The sequence below is a fragment of the Stegostoma tigrinum genome, chromosome 8 (genome assembly GCF_030684315.1).
Source record: "Stegostoma tigrinum isolate sSteTig4 chromosome 8, sSteTig4.hap1, whole genome shotgun sequence".
NCBI classification, from domain to species: Eukaryota; Metazoa; Chordata; class Chondrichthyes; order Orectolobiformes; family Stegostomatidae; genus Stegostoma; species Stegostoma tigrinum.
The window spans coordinates 1272103-1289913 of NC_081361.1; the positions used below are offsets into that span (position 1 = coordinate 1272103).

General features: G+C 41.0%; 1 protein-coding gene across 1 annotated transcript in view; it reads left to right on the forward strand.

The window, feature by feature from the left end:
* The window catches only part of LOC132209912 (ral guanine nucleotide dissociation stimulator-like 1), a 143921-nt gene that overhangs the window by 20733 nt on the left and 105377 nt on the right, over positions 1-17811 (forward strand). The window contains exons 10-18 of the mRNA XM_059648224.1: positions 2513-2590; positions 3422-3502; positions 4556-4642; positions 5300-5377; positions 10501-10694; positions 11321-11448; positions 13593-13808; positions 15819-15922; positions 16710-16788. Coding sequence (XP_059504207.1) covers positions 2513-2590; positions 3422-3502; positions 4556-4642; positions 5300-5377; positions 10501-10694; positions 11321-11448; positions 13593-13808; positions 15819-15922; positions 16710-16788 — 1045 coding nt within the window. The remainder of the gene's footprint in view (positions 1-2512; positions 2591-3421; positions 3503-4555; positions 4643-5299; positions 5378-10500; positions 10695-11320; positions 11449-13592; positions 13809-15818; positions 15923-16709; positions 16789-17811) is intronic.

The window sequence follows — 17811 nt, forward strand, 5'->3', positions numbered from 1 at the left end:
CCACTCTCTCCGTGACTCCCTTGTTCGCTCCACACTGCCCTCCAACCCCACCACACCCGGCACCTTCCCCTGCAACCGCAGGAAATGCTACACTTGTCCCCACACCTCCTCCCTCACCCCCATCCCAGGCCCCAAGATGACATTCCACATTAAGCAGAGGTTCACCTGCACATCTGCCAATGTGGTATACTGCATCCACTGTACCCGGTGCGGCTTCCTCTACATTGGGGAAACCAAGCGGAGGCTTGGGGACCGCTTTGCAGAACACCTCCGCTCAGTTCGCAACAAACAACTGCACCTCCCAGTCGCAAACCATTTCCACTCCCCCTCCCATTCTCTTGATGACATGTCCATCATGGGCCTCCTGCACTGCCACAATGATGCCACCCGAAGGTTGCAGGAACAGCAACTCATATTCCGCCTGGGAACCCTGCAGCCATATGGTATCAATGTGGACTTCACCAGTTTCAAAATCTCCCCTTCCCCTACTGCATCCCTAAACCAGCCCAGTTCATCCCCTCCCCCCACTGCACCACACAACCAGCCCAGCTCTTCCCCCCCACCCACTGCATCCCAAAACCAGTCCAACCTGTCTCTGCCTCCCTAACCGGTTCTTCCTCTCACCCATCCCTTCCTCCCACCCCAAGCCGCACCCCCAGCTACCTACTAACCTCATCCCACCTCCTTGACCTGTCCGTCTTCCCTGGACTGACCTATCCCCTCCCTACCTCCCCACCTACACCCTCTCCACCTATCTTCTTTACTCTCCATCTTCGGTCCGCCTCCCCCTCTCTCCCTATTTATTCCAGTTCCCTCCCCCCATCCCCCTCTCTGATGAAGGGTCTAGGCCCGAAACGTCAGCTTTTGTGCTCCTGAGATGCTGCTTGGCCTGCTGTGTTCATCCAGCCTCACATTTTGTTGTCTTGGAATCTCCAGCATCTGCAGTTCCCATTATCTCTCTCACAATAAAGTGTCTGCTGGGCTGCCTCCCTGGAAAATTTATAACAGAGACAGTTGTCTAAAATAATAGCATCACCATTGAAGCATCCAAAACACTTCGATGGGAAATTGTTTTCAGATCAATATTGAGGTTATATTTCTGGACAATGTGGCTCTGGTAAAATTGCTAAAGAAATGAGTTAATCTCCTCTACCCCACCTCAGCACTTCTCTGTGTTCCTCCTTCCTGCTTCAGCTGCACCCTCCCCACAAACTTCCTCCAAGTTCATTGAAGTGTCCTCCAAATGTCCGTAACATTTGAAGAAATATGTCGTCAATTAAGAATGTGACCTGCTCCCCGTGTCCGAGCCTTGGTATATCTCCCATACAATATTGCCATTGAATAGTTTGCATTTTTAATTATCTAATTTGGCCATTTGCCATGTGTATTCATGGAGTTAGGCACTTTCCCAAGTCAGAGACCTGGAATTAATCCTGAGCTTATTCTGTCCAGATCTTTAACTAAACTCAGAACTGTTAAAGAAGCAGGATAGAAAAATGATTTTTTTTTCAGCAAAACAGCCACTGGTGACTAATCTGACCTTTAAGCTTCAGTGAATTTGAGCAATGACAAATTCCTACATCAGTGCTCCGAATCAAACTTTGAGTTACAAGCTGTGCTTGTGAGAGTTGAATTGTCAATAGTCTGTAAAGAGCTTGTGTTTCTTTTTCAGAGATGAGGAAGTTAAACTTAAATCCTCTCTTTTGGGATGTTTATTGTCTGTCCCAGTGCAGAGGTTCTTTATTTGACATCTTTACACCTCATCTACTGACTCATTCCCCCTCTCAGCCAAAAATCCCAATGTTGATAAGAGTGCCAGAAATTAACATTATGATAATATGCACAAGTAAAATGATTTATTTGGTGTTTTGTGACCATTTGCAGCTGTGAAAATGTTGACATGTCACACTGTGTGGTGGGTAGAAACCTAAGTTTGTCAGAAACTGAAGGAGTAATTGACAAGTAAATTTGATGTGACGTCAGATTAATCCTGTTGTATGGTATTTGGGATCTAATACTGTCAAAGGAAACTGTTGGGATTTGCTGTAAGATTATGTCAGGGTTGCCTCAGGAAGATACCCCAATTGGCAGTGCAGTGAGCACCAATCCAGACAATAGCAATCACATGAAGCAATTGCTTGACTGCTTCTGCAATGTTTGGCTTACTTTGAGAGATGGGATAATGTTGAATTAGCATAAAGCTTTCAAAGCTTTTCAATGGTAGATTGAATTTTCCTTGTCTTTCAGTATCAAGTTCTTGCACAGCGCAGGAACGGCTTTCAACAAGGGTGAAATACTGAAGAAATGGTTTTCTCTCCTTATTGCCCTGCTCTGTCTCTTCCAACCCCCACCCCAGCACTGCCTCAATATGAAGACCTGTGGGCATCCTGTGGAAGTCAAAAGAACCTGCTCTCAAGACTGTGATTTTTTTGTGTTGAATTGAGTTGGATTTAATTCTGGATGAGTTTGCCTATTCTAAATGACTTAATTTGTCCTCTTTGATCAATTGCAGTTCTGGAAATGTTGACAGTGCAAATGGTGAGGAAAATGGAAGTTGTGGTTCTTCAGGATCCAGCGAAATAATTGCTAAGTAAGTTTAACTGCATGCATGACAAAGTGAGTCATTATTCAGAATATGACAAAGCGGTAGGAAATAGCTGGGGAGCCAGCAGTTTGTGCAATGTTGTACAGCCATCAAATGGTAATAGCCCAGAGACAATGATTTGATAATGTTTGTACCAGCTCTCAAAGAGGGACTTGCCTACGTTCACTCCTAAGTCCTTTTACTGTGTAATACTGCGAAACCTCTCCTTTCGAAAATTGTAGCTCACTTTTGAAGACCTCAATTGAAGCTGCATCCACCACACTATTAGGCAGAGCTTTCCAGTTTCTAATGATGCTATTTTTAAAAAAAATCCTTGTCACCATTGGTTCTTTTTGCTGATCATCTTAAATCAGTGTCCTTTTCTTCTTAAGCCTTCTGTCACAAGGAACCGATTGTTCTTATCCATTCCAACCAAATCCCTTATAATTTTGAACACTTTTAAAATCACTTCTTAGTCTTCTCCAAGAGCAGCCCAAGCTCCTTCAGCCTCTCCACAGGGCTGTCTAGTTTGTCATCTCTGGTAATATTTTTTGTGAATGTTTTGTGCACCCTGTCAAATCCCTTCCTGAAGTGTGGTTGGTAAATACCAGAGTTGAGGGGAAATCAGGAGGTTTTTGTTTAATCATGATTAGTCAGAACATATTTGTTTTTCATACAATGCTCCAATTTTTAAAGTTCAGAATCCTGATGATATCTTCAACCTGCACTACCACTTCTATAATTATTGTGCACACACACACACACACTATCGATCAAATATCAGGCATGGATCATTTCAGGAAGCACCATATCATAAGATATTTATTTTGGCTACAGAAAAGAGGAAGGAACAATCCAGAATAATTTTGATTTGGAGGAGGTCCAACTTCAAAAGGAGCAAGAAGGCGTTTGCAGCAAGTAAGGTTGAACACAAGTTCAGGCAAAACTGCAATGAAACAGCAGTCTGTCTTACAGAAGGAGGTTGTTTAGTGACAGTGTCAGAATGTTCCCACAAGCAGGAGAGAGTGGCAAATGGTACAAATGATGAGGATTATTGATGACCCCAATGTGTACCGAGTTAATTATAAGTAGTTCAGAAGGGAAGTGTTGAACTAAATGATGCTGGCAGCTCATGTTAACAGGGAATCCGAATGTCGTCCTCCATTGTGAGCAGTGAAAGGGTCGCAAAAGTGGGGCTAATGGTCATAAATCCACTGTTTAATCTTCACAGAGGTAAGGGCCTGGCTGAGATACTATTCAGAAGAAGTTGATGTCCAATTCACGATGAAAAGTAAATAGTTGAGACAAGGATGAGCTGAGGTTGGACAGCATTTTAGAAATGTGAAAATAAAACAACTGCAGATGCTGGAAAACTGAAACGAAAATGGAAATTGCTGGAAAAGCTAAGCAGGTCTGGCAGCATCTGTGGCGAGAAAGCAGAGTTAACATTTTTGAGTAATTTGAGCCACTGAGCTTTTACAGCAATTTCTGCTTTGATTAGAACGGCTGGTTGTCCCTGGTGTTGGTAACTCAGAAGGAAGTGAATTGTAGACAACTGAGGATACTGAGAAAGAAAAAAATAGCTTGAGGCTGCAGTGGCACTTTGCACAACAACCTAATGCTGTTTGAATACAGGGGTGGTATCAGAGGACTGGAGGATTACAACATGTACTATGTTTATGTTCAAAAGTGTGTGGATAAATCCAGCAACTAGATTCATCTTATTGGTGGGACAGCATCACAGGAACTGTAATCCCAGTCTCAAGCAAGAATACTTGGGGAGCATATGGGCTCACATTTTATGCTGACTCAGAAATCTTCACCATCTGGTGTGTAACCTGTTTTATAAAACCATCTGATGGAGGCTTGTAATTCTGAATCTTCAATTTTCATGGGTATTTTACTGGATTTAACTGAAGATGAAAGGGTTTGCTTGAGGTGTTTTAAATTGTTCTTCATGTTCATTTGCAGCTGTGAAAGCATTGAGTCTGAACACTGTCTGAATTCTGATGAAATTCAGAATTTAAGTTCACCAGAAAAGGGAGCGACAGTCAAGAAGTGAGTTTGATCCAAAATGTGACCATGTTATGCTTCATTTGCAATACAGTAGTGTATAAAGGGAATGGCTGGAGAGCTGGTGGCCATAGGTTGGATAATCAGAAATCTCTTCATGAAGGCAGAGATGTTTCCATGCTGTATGACTCTGTAACACATACCACAGAAACAAAAACACGGATATCATTCCAGATCATGGCACATTGATGAAGAAACAGCTTCTGAGTTCTTTGCCTATTCTCTCCCTAATTCTGAGGAACAAGCAATACAAAGCACAAGCAGCAGTTGCGTGTGAAGGTGTTGAGTTTATCTCAGACTGAAATTTCTGGACTAGTAGCAAATGTAAGCTATTGAAGAAGTGGCTTCACTCCTTGCACCTGCTCCTTTCCCCTGTTACCACCAGCCGCCACCACTGCTGGTGAGCTGCTTTGGCCCTCAAGGGCATTTCTGGTAAACTTCCTGAGGAAATTTAAAGAACGTATTCACTATTTTATGCAGTTTTACAATTAGAGTGTGACCTTGTTTCATAAAGTTAGCTGATCACAGTTTGGGATGCTGAATTTTGAGACTTCATTTTTTTATTTTACGTCTGGCAACCAACTGTAGACCTAAACACCATTTTAATTTGCTTTTTCTTTTGTGGTTTATGATCAATTGCAGAAGCATAGACTTCAACAGATCAAGCTTTCTAGAAGAATATAATTTCAGTCCTGCAGAAAAGGAAACACTAATGAAAATGTAAGTTTGATTTGACATGTAGTGAAATTGTATTTTCAATGTGAAATTTAAGAATGTGAGAAGAATTGCTGGAGAGCCAGAAAGACCTGTAAAATAATGTAGAGCCTTTGTCATGAAGATATGAGGCACCCAGAACAGGATGGCAAACGGCACTCCAACCCATAACAATCACATTCAAGAAGCTAAATAATAACTGAAAGAATCACGGACACTGCAACTCAGGGACAAAAACAAAGTTGTTGGAAAAGCTCAGCATTTCTGGCAACATCTGTGAAGGTAAGAACGGAGTTAATGTTTCAGGTCCGGGTGACCCTTCCAGTTCTGAGGGAGGGTCGCTGGACCCAAAATGTTAACTCTGTTTTTGCATTAAAGAAGCTGCTTGCCTTGCATGTCCAATGATTGCATTATTCCTAGAGATTGGCTTGTTTATATTTTTCAGTGTAAATCATCCAAAATTCTTTGTCTTTTGGAATTGTTTGTCCTACATGATCACGCTTTTGGGGTTGTTTATCTCAGATTGTCATTAGTCTAGTTTGTGATAATGATGCATTATTGCAGGAATGGTTTTCCTCTTCACACCACTTTATTAGAAGTTATCCTGCAAACTTCCTGTGAATAGTTGAAACCAAATGATACCGCTGTCTAGAGCAGTCAGGTACTTGGCACGTGGTTTGTTTGTGGTGTCCTGACTTTGGTAGCCCTCCCACTCCGTGCTGCTGTTGTACGTTTTGCATATAATCGATCTTGAATTAATACTTCCTGAATCTATGAAATCCAAATAATCTCGTGAAATCATTTTTCATGTTTGAAGTTTGTCAACGAAGTGCTTTCAAAGATATTTGACTGTAGAAAGCATCGCACAAATGCATCTCTAGCTGGAATTCTAGTTATTTTTGAGCTATACCAGATTGCTGAGGTTGTTTTACTGCTCTGAATAAGATTAGATTACCTACAGTGTGTAAACAGGCCCTTCGGCCCAACAGGTCCACACTGCCCCTTGAAGCATCCCACTCAGACCCATTCCCCGAACACGAAGGGCAATTTAGCACACGGCTGATCCACCCAGCCTGCATATCTTTGGACTGTGGGAGGAAACTGGATCACTTGGAGGAAACTCACTCAGACATGGGGAGAATGTGCAAACTCCTCACAGACAGTCACCCAAAGCTGGAATCAAACCCGGGACCCTGGAGCTGTGAGGTGGCAGTGCTAACCACTGAGCCACCATGCTGCCCTGCATGACACTTTGGCAGCATGGGATTAAAGATAGGATTATTCTGGTTTGTCTGGCCGTTCGATTAAATTCTGTGCTTTTTGATTAAGACAAAAGAACACTTATCCAATAGATTTGAGTGCTGGACTGGACTTGGGGACTTTAAAGTTTGAAATTCTTATCTTTATATATACAGTGATTTATTTTCTTTTGTACATGGTTTGCTTATTCATTTATTTTGTTTTCTTGAGTTGATATTGTTTGTCATTTTTATAATCAAGAAAGCCAATGCCTGAAGGGCCCAGCACAGATAAATTACTTGTGAGCAAATACAAAGGCAAATTTTTGCAGTATTGCTTTGAGAAAAATGGTCAATTTGAGGGAGTGAGGATTTTCAGGGAATATTTTTACTTCAGATGCAATAGCAAGCGTTCACAACTGGGCTGCACTGAAGTTTGAAAGAAAGCTCAAACAATTTATGAAAAATGCAGCAAAGGAAAAATCCCTCTTGTTAATCAAACAAATAGGACACAGTTGGCCAGGCAGCATCAGAGGAGCAGGAAAACTGATGTTTCGGGTCTGGGCCCTCCACCAGAAATTTTCTGAAGAATGGTCCAGACCTGAAATGCCAGCTTTCCTGAGGCCCTAGCCTGCTAGCCTGCTGTGTTCATCCAGTTCCACACCTTGTTATCTCAGACTCCAGCATCAGCAGTACCTACTAACTCAGAACACAGTTGGGATGCCTTGTGCATTGCTATTCACTCTAACCCACCCAGTTGGCTTTTTGGGTAAATGAAACAAAGTTTTAGAAATCTAAGCCACAGGGCATGGTGGTTATCTGGACATTTTTCTCCAACACCTAGCTATTCATGTCTGGATGAACACAGCTAATTGTGGATACCAAATTGGTCCTGATTAATTTCACAATATTCCTGTACTAATGTCTCAAGAGACATATAGGGATGAAGTGTATGAAGGAACCTAAATTATCCTGATCCCCGATTGAGGACAGTGTAATCCTCATGAAAGTAATGTGCTGGTTTGGCATGTTATTTGGTATGTTAATCTCCTTTTGAATTCAAGTTTTTTGGGTTGAGTAATGTAGAAAAATATCATTTTTGTTTTCTACAGAACAGTAGCTTACAACCTGTCAGTTTGACATTGCAGAAAACACAGATATTTGGGGGTTGAGTAAAAGCATGGTCAAAACATGGTTTTAAAGGAACATCTTGAGTGAGGGCAGAAGTGGCAGGAACATATCCAGTGAAGTTGTCATCGATGAAACAATTAATCTCAGATGCGCAAGTGGCCAGAATTGAAAAGAAAGACAAAAGTGCACCTGTACATAATTATTTCAATTCTGGAAGACTCTAATACTTTAAGAATACACTTCTCTCCAGTGCCATTGCAATCTAAGTTTATGTTGTGCTCGCTTTCGGAAATGATCCTTTTAGATGGTGGAAGGATGATAATGAGTAATTAAATGAAATGATGTTGTACACTGCAGCTGATTAGAGGTTTCAGATTACTCGGTAGGGATGTAGTAACTTGTTAATGAATCTATTGGAAACAGAGACTTTAATTCTAGTGGGACGACAGAAAAGTGTTTTGGGTCAAATTTTGGACTCTGCACAGTACTAATTAAGTTCTACCATATTGTCAGCAGGGTAGAGGCTCTTTAGCTCAGCAACCTATTTCCCAGCCACGAAGGCTTTCAGTAGGATATGGAATTTTTTGGTTTTGTGATCTTTTGAATTGATTTTTCTTTCTATATATTTTTGGAGGGTTACTGTTCGAGTGTTTGTAATGTGATCGAAGCATTTCTGAAAGATTCAGGACCAAATGAGCCCAGGCAACTTCCTTAAGTCACATTTCCAGTGTGTTTCAGTTAGTCACTGTTTCCGAGAGGTAACATAACAAATAACATTTCCACAGCCTTGTCCCTCCATCTCTGCAATTTCCTTGTGTCCACTTCAGGCGTTTCTCTTTTTTCCTGTCCAGTTTCACTTTTTTGCCTATCCCAGATTATGTTTGTCCTGTTGTTACCAGCCATGGCTTCAGCTGTTTAGACTCTAAAATCTGAAATGCACAGTATGCTTTTTTCCATTTTTTAAAAAGCTGATTAAAAACTTCACCTTTTATCAAGCTTTTCATAATTCTTCTGACCTCACTGAAAAACAATCTCTTGACATTTCCAAAAATGAGTCACTTCATTTCATAATTTGCCATGTTCACTAGTTAATATCATTCAGCATCTTAGCAGTGTGGGCCAGCTGTGTTTTTGAATCATTGCAAAAGAGTACGACCTATGCCAACTGACCTGAAAGCAGATGAAGTCAAAATAGTCCCTCCAGTGTAAACTATTTCTAAGTCGTATATCTTTCTCAAACAACAAGAGGCTATTGCTGCATATGGCACTATGGCTGCCTAGCACTTCCTACACCAACCACTGTTTAACAGGAATGGAGCTGTTAAAGTCTGAGTGAAGCCCCAATGTCTGTGTGTAATGTTTCACATCATATAATTTCTGTGCTGTAATGATCTATTATGAACGGACTCAAATAAGTGATCATCTGTTTCAGTGTAGGGCTGCAGATAAGGAAATTCCAAATTAAAAACTAGAACAGCACTTTCAGTGTAAAATATTCCATGTAAATTGGGGATGCCAATCAAACAAATGTTTACTTTTTGGAGTCTTTGGAACATCAAAGGTTTCTTCTGCCTATTGCATCATAGACCATAGCTGCAACTCAGTCCATGCTGGCCCACGTTGTCTCTCGGTTGACCAATGTCTGAACTTTAGATTTTTTTTCGAAAAAAACTTTCAATTCTTGTGTTCACATCCTTTCACGTTCTTATTTTGCTTTTGTCTGGAATTATTTTAAGTCCCAAACTTTGCCTGGTACATTTCTGTTCTGCCACGTCCAGTGTGCTGTGTACTTCTTATTTTTTTCATCAGCCCACCACCGTTAGTGCTTCTTCCTGCAGATGTATAGTTTCTTCCTCTAGACATCACCATCTCTCGCCTTTAAGAAACTCATGAAGAGTCACTATGACCAAATGTTTGGACACCTGTTTGAATATCTCCTCCTTTGTCAGTTTTTGAATGGTTAATCTGCTGTGAAGTGCCCTGGGGAGTTTTTCTGTGCAAAGGGTTCGATTTCAGTGGTGTGATGACTTCTCTGTGCCGCTGACGTCTTGTTGCAAAAAAGTAACCATTGATTTACCTGTGAAATAATGCTACGTGGCCTCTCAGTATTAGCCAGGCAGGCAGTTAAAATAAGTGAATTGAAAGCTGACTATGTTGGAGTATTTCATTATTCATCCTCAGCTGGACCCAATTTATCCATGTTACCGAGGTATCCAACTGCTGGCAATGCAACTCCCAGAACAAAGCCAAACAAATCATCATTATCCTTGTGTTTTTCTTTGTTCATCTGATTTGTCCCATTTGACTTTTATAAAGAAGATTTTTTGTCAAAGCTCACTTTCTCTTTACTAGCAAACTCTAAACACCAAGAGGTCCTGCTGGTGTAATAAGTAACCTCAGACCCATGTGAAATCACTTTATACGTGAGCCTTAAGCTTACTTGTGCAATCTACCTGGAAGAAAACTTGGAAACATGGCCAACTTGCAGTTTCCATCCATGGCCAGCGTAATTCGAACTTGGACAGTCATTTCTTCATCATTGGGTCAAAGTGCCACACAGCCCCCCTCTGATGGCACAGCAGGATCACCATTGCCATGTGCACTGCAGCAGCTCAAGATGGCAGCTCATCTCCTGTGTGAGCACGATGACCCCATATTCCAACTTTAATCTATTGCATTTACATTTGTAGAATTAGAAGCTTTTTTCCCACACGTTTTGCTTCCCTGATAAACAGATATAAACTCTGACTTTATTTCCAGTGCTATACCTGAAATTCTTGAAATCTGGCTGGAGGAGTCTGCCGAAGACTTTCGTCAAGTTCCAACTTACTCTTGTCTCCGGAAGGTACTTTGCTACTTGAACCAGACAGTGCCGGGGTCAGATGCTGAACATCGGGCCCAGAAACTCCTGAGTCGGTTTTTGGTGGAGGAAACAGCGGAGAAAGAGATGTTCAGTAAGATTTATAATTATGTTGCAAAAATGTGGTTTTAATTCAGGGTGCCTCCCTACAAGTTTGTGTGCGGCTTGCCCCTCTGTCTCAGGATTTAGTTCATTTTGGTTTCCTTTGACAAGCTTCAAAATTACTTCCAAATTTTTGGGTAAACGAAGTTAATTAAAATTATTGCTGAATGATTACCCCTGTACTACGTGATGTACAAGACCAAATTCTGCATAGATTTGATACTCTAATATGGTCCGCTAAGACCCAGCAGCATGTAATACGACTTTCTGGACAATTTCCTTTTGAACTGTTGCCGTCAATGACATTTTATTTTATAATCTGATGTAATAAGTTTGCAAGTTATTGTGAAACAATAGATTGTGATTCGGAAGATTTCCTAAAGCTAGAAATTGGGATGGGAATCTGTCATTAAATACAATTTCTTTTGCAATTGAGATGCTCCCAACAAGAGGATTTCAGTGCAATATCATATTAATTTCACCAAATCTAGATTTAGAAGTATGAATATTAGATAACTATTGTAAACCAATGCATGACTTCTATTCACAAGTTTGTGAGATATTTTAGAGCAATGTGAACTTTGGGCACAAAATAAATGTCTATCTTCACTTGCACAGAAGGCTACCGTAGAAGAGTTAGATTCTATATTGGAGAAGAACACGACCAAACCATCGAACAAGTTGACGAAAAGCTCCTGTCCTACCCATCACGCTTCATTGCAGAGCAGCTGACTTTTATGGATGCTGTGAGTAAACAGGAATCTGGGGCCCAGTCATTCTGAATAAGATATTTCAGTCAGCAGTAGGCATCTGAATCTCTCTGTGTTGTTTAATGCTATTACTGCTCCACCAGTCGTTATAACTGAATTCCCTTCAAAATGCAGTCTTCCAAGATGTTAAAATGTGTTGTTTGACGTGTAACTTCAGTATCTCGCTTGAAATACCTGCCAACTAATACTTCAGCACTTGTCATTTGTTTTGAATGAACGTCATGTGAAATAAGTGACCTGAGAGAGCACTGAAAATCCTTTGTAACTTAGTGTTGAACCTTTACAAAATGAATAGTATTTCAGGGTAAAAGTTTAATTGTTTCATCATAACAGTCACTGTTTCTTCAAGAGTCCACTGATTTTGTTTGAAGTATCCAGGATGGCAATTTTGTTGTTTTCCCAGAATCTTCTGGAGTGGAATCAGCCACAGGGTATTCCAGTCTCGTCTGCAAGGTGGCTTGATGTCTACCTCTAAAAAATGAGACTCGTAGTTGCTGAATCAAAATTTGAGTTATGTCAAAGTCTGGTCATAGGCTTAGGCTTGAAGTGGAAGTTCAGTGGTCTGTATGTCAGCATTGGGTGTGACTCTAGAATGTAAGTAGTCCTCTAGGTCTCAAAAATCCCAAGCATATGTTAGTGTTCAGAACAGGGGTGCAGCGATCTCATCTGGAAGTGACCACTTTGTCAAAAGTTGGTTTTGGTTATGGGATAAGAGATAATGGGAACTGCAGATGCTGAAGAACCCGAGATAACAAAGTGCAGAGCTGGGTGAGCACAGTTGCTCCTAAGATGCTGCTTGGCCTGCTGTGTTCCTCCAACTCCACACTTTGTTATCTCAGTTTGTTGAGGGGCAGCTGCTTTTCTGCACAGAGTTCCAAAGGTAACTGTCTGTTTTCACTGCAGTTTCTGTTGCATATGTGTATGTATATACCGACTGGCATTTAGAGTCTAATCATGTGACATAATGATGACAGCAGCCATTTTTGGTGGGCAGCAACCTCGTTGGGTGTCTGTCGAGGAATGTAGCTGCTTTTCTTTTGTTGAATCATAGAGATCTGCAGTGAGGGCTGAGAGTCTTTTTTCAAATCAGTGGTTTGACCTGATGAATCTCAAAGCGGTTTTTTTTGATCCTCATTGCCAGTTCTTTTTTTTTTTCCTTTACCGCACAGGTCCAGGGGGCTGAAGCATTAAACAGCAGGAGTTTTATTATGTAGTTTGCTGTCGAGGCAGCAGGGTTACCCTAAGCTATTCCTTGCCAGAAATGATCGATGACATCATTGTGACGTGATCAGACTGTTAAAAGTGAGAGCCCACCATGCTTGCATAAACATGCAACAGTTTCCCACTCGATGGTTTCTGAGCACTCCTTTCTACTGCAGCCTGTCACAGCCAACTCTGGCTTTGAAAGTGACGAGACTGACAAATTTCTCCATTCTGAATGAGTTTACGGGGATCTGAAGGAACTATTTGCCGGTTGTGTTAACTTTCACTGTTGGGGCATAATTGTTGATGGGAGTTGCTCATCTTGAAGAGGGAGACAGAAGGACATTATGCAATCTGAATGGCCAGTTGACAAGCTTGGACGTTTGGCAATATTCGTGTTCAGCATGAAACCAACAGTGGGGAAGTGTTGACATTGAGATCTGTTGAACCAACAGAGGGCCGGGCTGCCATTGTGTTCTGTCAACCTGCCTTGGTGCGAGAAGTAGACATGATGCAGGGCCGCTATACTGATGCCCAGCCTGTCTAGCCTGTGGGCCACCAGGGCTGAGCATCTGTAGCAGTGACTATTGCCAGCAGAGCCATGCATGATGGTGTGCGTGGAGCCCAGTCGGAGTTGGGTGGAGATAACCAGTGATTTTAAATCTAACCTACAAATAGGAAGCAGATGACTGAAAATTCGAGGGTTTTGATCTGTCTGAATAGCCAATGTGCGCTTGTGCATCAATGTGAGTATTATGTAGCCAGTCGTTGACAATATAGCACGCAGTTTTAATGTACAATTGCAAACTAGCAGGACGAATGTACCCATGGACGGACAAATCTTGTTTGTCGTTCATTGCTAAAAACATGGCACGACTGATACCTTTACCCTTTGTTTCCTTTTTATTTTTGATCAGGATCTTTTTCGGAAACTTGTGCCCAGCCAATGTTTAGGGTCCATCTGGTCTCAACGAGGGAAGGAAGAAAAACAGCATCTGGTATCAACCGTCCAGGCCACCATTACACAGTTCAATAATGTTACAAAATGTGTCACCAGCACCATATTAAGACCTCAACAGCTGAAACCACGGCAGAGGGCTAAAATCATTGAGAAATGGATTGATGTTGCCCAGGTACACTATTCTTTATTGGTTTTTAGCCTTTGTGACATGTTAAAGTCCACAGTGCATGAAACAACCATGGTGGAAGAGAGCAAGCCATTAACACTATGTGTTGATATGTCCAAGGTTTGAAAGCCTCTTGAACTGGCAAGCAGAATACTTTTCTGAATAAGAGTTGAATGCTTCATGGAAAATCCTAGCATTCATAATTTCTGTAGTGCTGGCTGCTAATAGTTCTTGCCTCAGTTTACAGTTGCATTGAAGTATTAATGTATTTTTTTCTCATCAAAAATATTTATGTGGATAAAAAAGGCAAACTGATTTCAGATTTTTACTGGCCCTTCAAAAATGAAGTTAGTTATTGGGCATTACATAGTGTTATTTGCCTCCCTTCCAAGCTGTAATCAGTCTACGAAACAGTGTACATTTTATTCCCAATGTTCTGCATTCTGTATGCCTACATGACGGCACTTCAGTAACTTGCCTGGTTGTCTGTTTCTTATGTGTTTGCCAAAGGAATTTGTCTCAGCATGTTAGTCAGCAATCGGTAAAAGAGTGAGGAAGGGCTGTCAGATCTGATACCAGGTTTGTACTTGTCGCCAACATGTGGCATTCCCACTCGTACATTTGGAAAGGATCAGGATAGGAACCGAGTAATTAACTAATTAAGTAAAGGAAGTAATTGATTCTTACTGATTTTGTAATCCTAAATTGCACTGGATTTTGCAACAAAACTGTACTTTCAATGTATTTTCCCGTATACACGTGACAACAAAATATTCATTCATTAGTAAGGTTTGGAATGAAAGTTCACAATAATTCTGTTGCCAGCTAATTTAGAGAAGTCTGGTTTGGGTCTTGGCAACACTGCCTGCATCAGTTTTGACTCGTTAAGAGTCTTGAGGCATTAATGGGACCTTGATGGGGATTTGAAAGTCTGTCTCCAGTTTTACAATATGGAGCAGTTCAACCGAATGTAGGCTGACACCCAGTCGTAGACATGGATGAAAGAGTTCCTGACATATCCACTGGCACTATCAAAGGCTATTCTGAAGAGGAATCACTTGATCACTTGGCTGACTTTTCTAGTTCTGATTTTGAGTTTTTACAATAGTTGACAAGGAGTGGCTTCCATGTTGAAGTGCCCTCCATTACTTCCATTTTACTGCAGCAGCTTTATTTCCCTGAAGCCGGAAGACTCTGGGCTTGAGAACCTACCTGCTGGCCTTAATCAGATAAGGCACTTATGATTATGCCAATTGACGCACCTCCAAAGAAATCCCAAATGGTGTGATCACCCTGCCCCTCCCTGGCCTTCCTCCCCAAGCAGAAGTGGCTTTGAGACCTGATAACAAACACTCGCAGGCTTCCTCCTCGTCTCCACCACAACCCAAAGTACACATTTGGGAGGTTTGATTTGATCCAGTTTTCTCCCTGCCTCCAACAGGTTGGGGGGGTGGTGGAAACAGATGAAGGACATTCAGCTGCTAATCTATGTAAGATTAGTTAACTCAGTATCAATAACGTAGTGACTCATAAAAGTAGACCCAATTTCCTGATTTGTTTGTTTTCCCTCGAATGAGTATCTCACGTGACTGGTCCTGCCCTCCTATTCTGTCAGATAATACAACCTAAAATTCATTTATGAGCTAAATGTGATGGATATACCAAAGATGATTACCCCGCCTCCACCCCCCTACCTTCGCCACTTCTACCACTCAGATGTCCATGTCTCAATCCTACTCTTTTTGAGCTCTCCTTTGGTGTCAGTAATCATATCTAACCAGTCACAGGCTGGCAGCAAGGGAACTGAAGAGGTTGTCTCAGAGGGATACAAAACAAATATCAAGGTTTGAGTTGCCAAGAATCATGGAATTCTTTCCCTCAAAAAGTTTGTTTGTTAATGCTGTTATTTTCTCAGCTAACATTTTTCTGATAGAACCTTTTTAAAAAGTCTGAGGTGTTGGGTAATGGGGAGTCACTGCTTTTTCCACAGAACTCACGGCTTTTTTTCTCTGACAGGAATGTAGGACTTTGCAGAATTTCTCGTCAGTGCATGCAATTACCACTGCATTGCAATCGAATAGTGTGTTCAATTTGAAGAAGACTTGGGCAGCCGTGTCAAAGTAAGTCATTGTTCAGAAAGAGCCATGTAATTTTTATTTGATAAGTATGAGGTAGGAAATTGCAGGTTTGACCTCCAGGTTTACTTGCACAAGTGATCTTCACACACTCGGTGCATTAACAGGATTACCAGAGGCACTACAGTGCAATCCTAACAATTGGCTAATTGGCAGAATCTTTCATTCTTTCACGAAGGAGCGAAGAGTTAATTTGTTTAAGTGGAAAAAGAAAACTGTTTGGCAACTTGAAATATTTAACTATCGTGTTCCAAAACTGATCTGCTGTTGGATGGAACGTAACACAGTTTCCTGTGGATATGCTGTGATGGGGTGATATAAGCCAGAGGTTTGTGTGGGATGCTAAAATACAAAGACAACAATTATTTTAATCTCCCAAGAAAGCACTCTATAACACTTTGAAGTGCACACCTGTAGTTTATGTTCGTGTGCCTCAGACCATTTGATCATGGTTGTTTTTTGTAGGCAGCTTGGGAATGAAATCTCTCTTGCTACAATGAGATTCACCAAAACGACTGCACTCAAGAGCTTTTGCGGCACAATGGCAGTATCCCCATCCCTGGGTTTCAACAATCAGGGTTCAAGTTCTACCTGCCCCAGAGATTGCCAAAACATTTCTGAACAATTTGGCTAAAATAACTATACTTACTGTAAAAATGCTTCACTGCCATTCACTGTCTGTATTACTTGCTTATTTGTCAGATTCCGTATCAGCTGTTTGTTATCTTGACTCTATTCTGTCAAGAGTAATTTGTCTCATTCTCTTGACTAGGAGCAGTAAGATAACATTTGAAGACCTTTCAAACAATGAAGAAGATAACTTTATGGCAAGTAGAGAGCTGCTAATGGAGGTAAGGTGTTGCACTTGGCCCAGTGTGACTATATTCAGGGCATGATCAACAGTTTATAGTAAAATATCTGCAATGAACTCAGTTGGTGACTGAATGCGTACAGATTCTGTCAATCAATACTGCAACAGGAATATATGTATTGCAGTCCAGGTGGTCTGGCTTGGCTCAAGTCTTCCAAGATTGTTTTGCCATGATTCTTGTAATTGCTGATGATATTGCAGTTAACATTTTAATCAACATCAAATGTGGTTATACTGCAGTGATGCAGCCTTCATAGATTATCTTTCTCAGTGTTCATTATCTTGGAAATTTGAACTGAAGCAATGTCTAAAGTGCGATATGTGCCAATTTCTTTTTCTTTTGCTTTGTACACTTCAAGGGCCTTGTAATTAATAAAAACATTAAGAGATTTAACTGGTTCTCATAAGTGTTTTTACTCAATTACCATGTTTTCCTTTTATTGTTCTCCGCAGTAAGGACTATTTGCTGCGTCGGAATGGAGAGATATTCATATCTCTTTGTTTGTTCAGTATTTCAGACATCAACTATCTAGTTTCAACTAGCTTGGACGAAAACTGACAAGTTTCTAGCCATTCCTCCTCACTCCTTTTATCATGCTCTTTGTCCACTCATTTTGCTCCTGAATTTGATAAAAGAACAAAATAATTGGTCAGATATAAATATTTTGGTGCCACTTTACCAAACTAGTTGTCCAGCTCAGAAAATAGTCAAAGTTTTCTTATTCTCTAAATCATTCTTAGATGGAATTGAAGCATTTTTAAGCTGGTATTTGAAGAGGGAGAAATGCAGTAATCATGCTAGCATGTTGTCAGTTTGACAGACACTCCATGTTTCAAACTGCTCAATGTTCCAGTTGCAGTGAACGATCTTTTTACATTGCTTTCCAGATGTTTGCCCCAGAATTTCTACTGCCCTGCTGTCACACTTTGTTTATTGTGTGTTGTGATTGGTGCACTGTGCAGAATTTCAACATATTTTTCTGATCTAGATTGAATCTAAAAG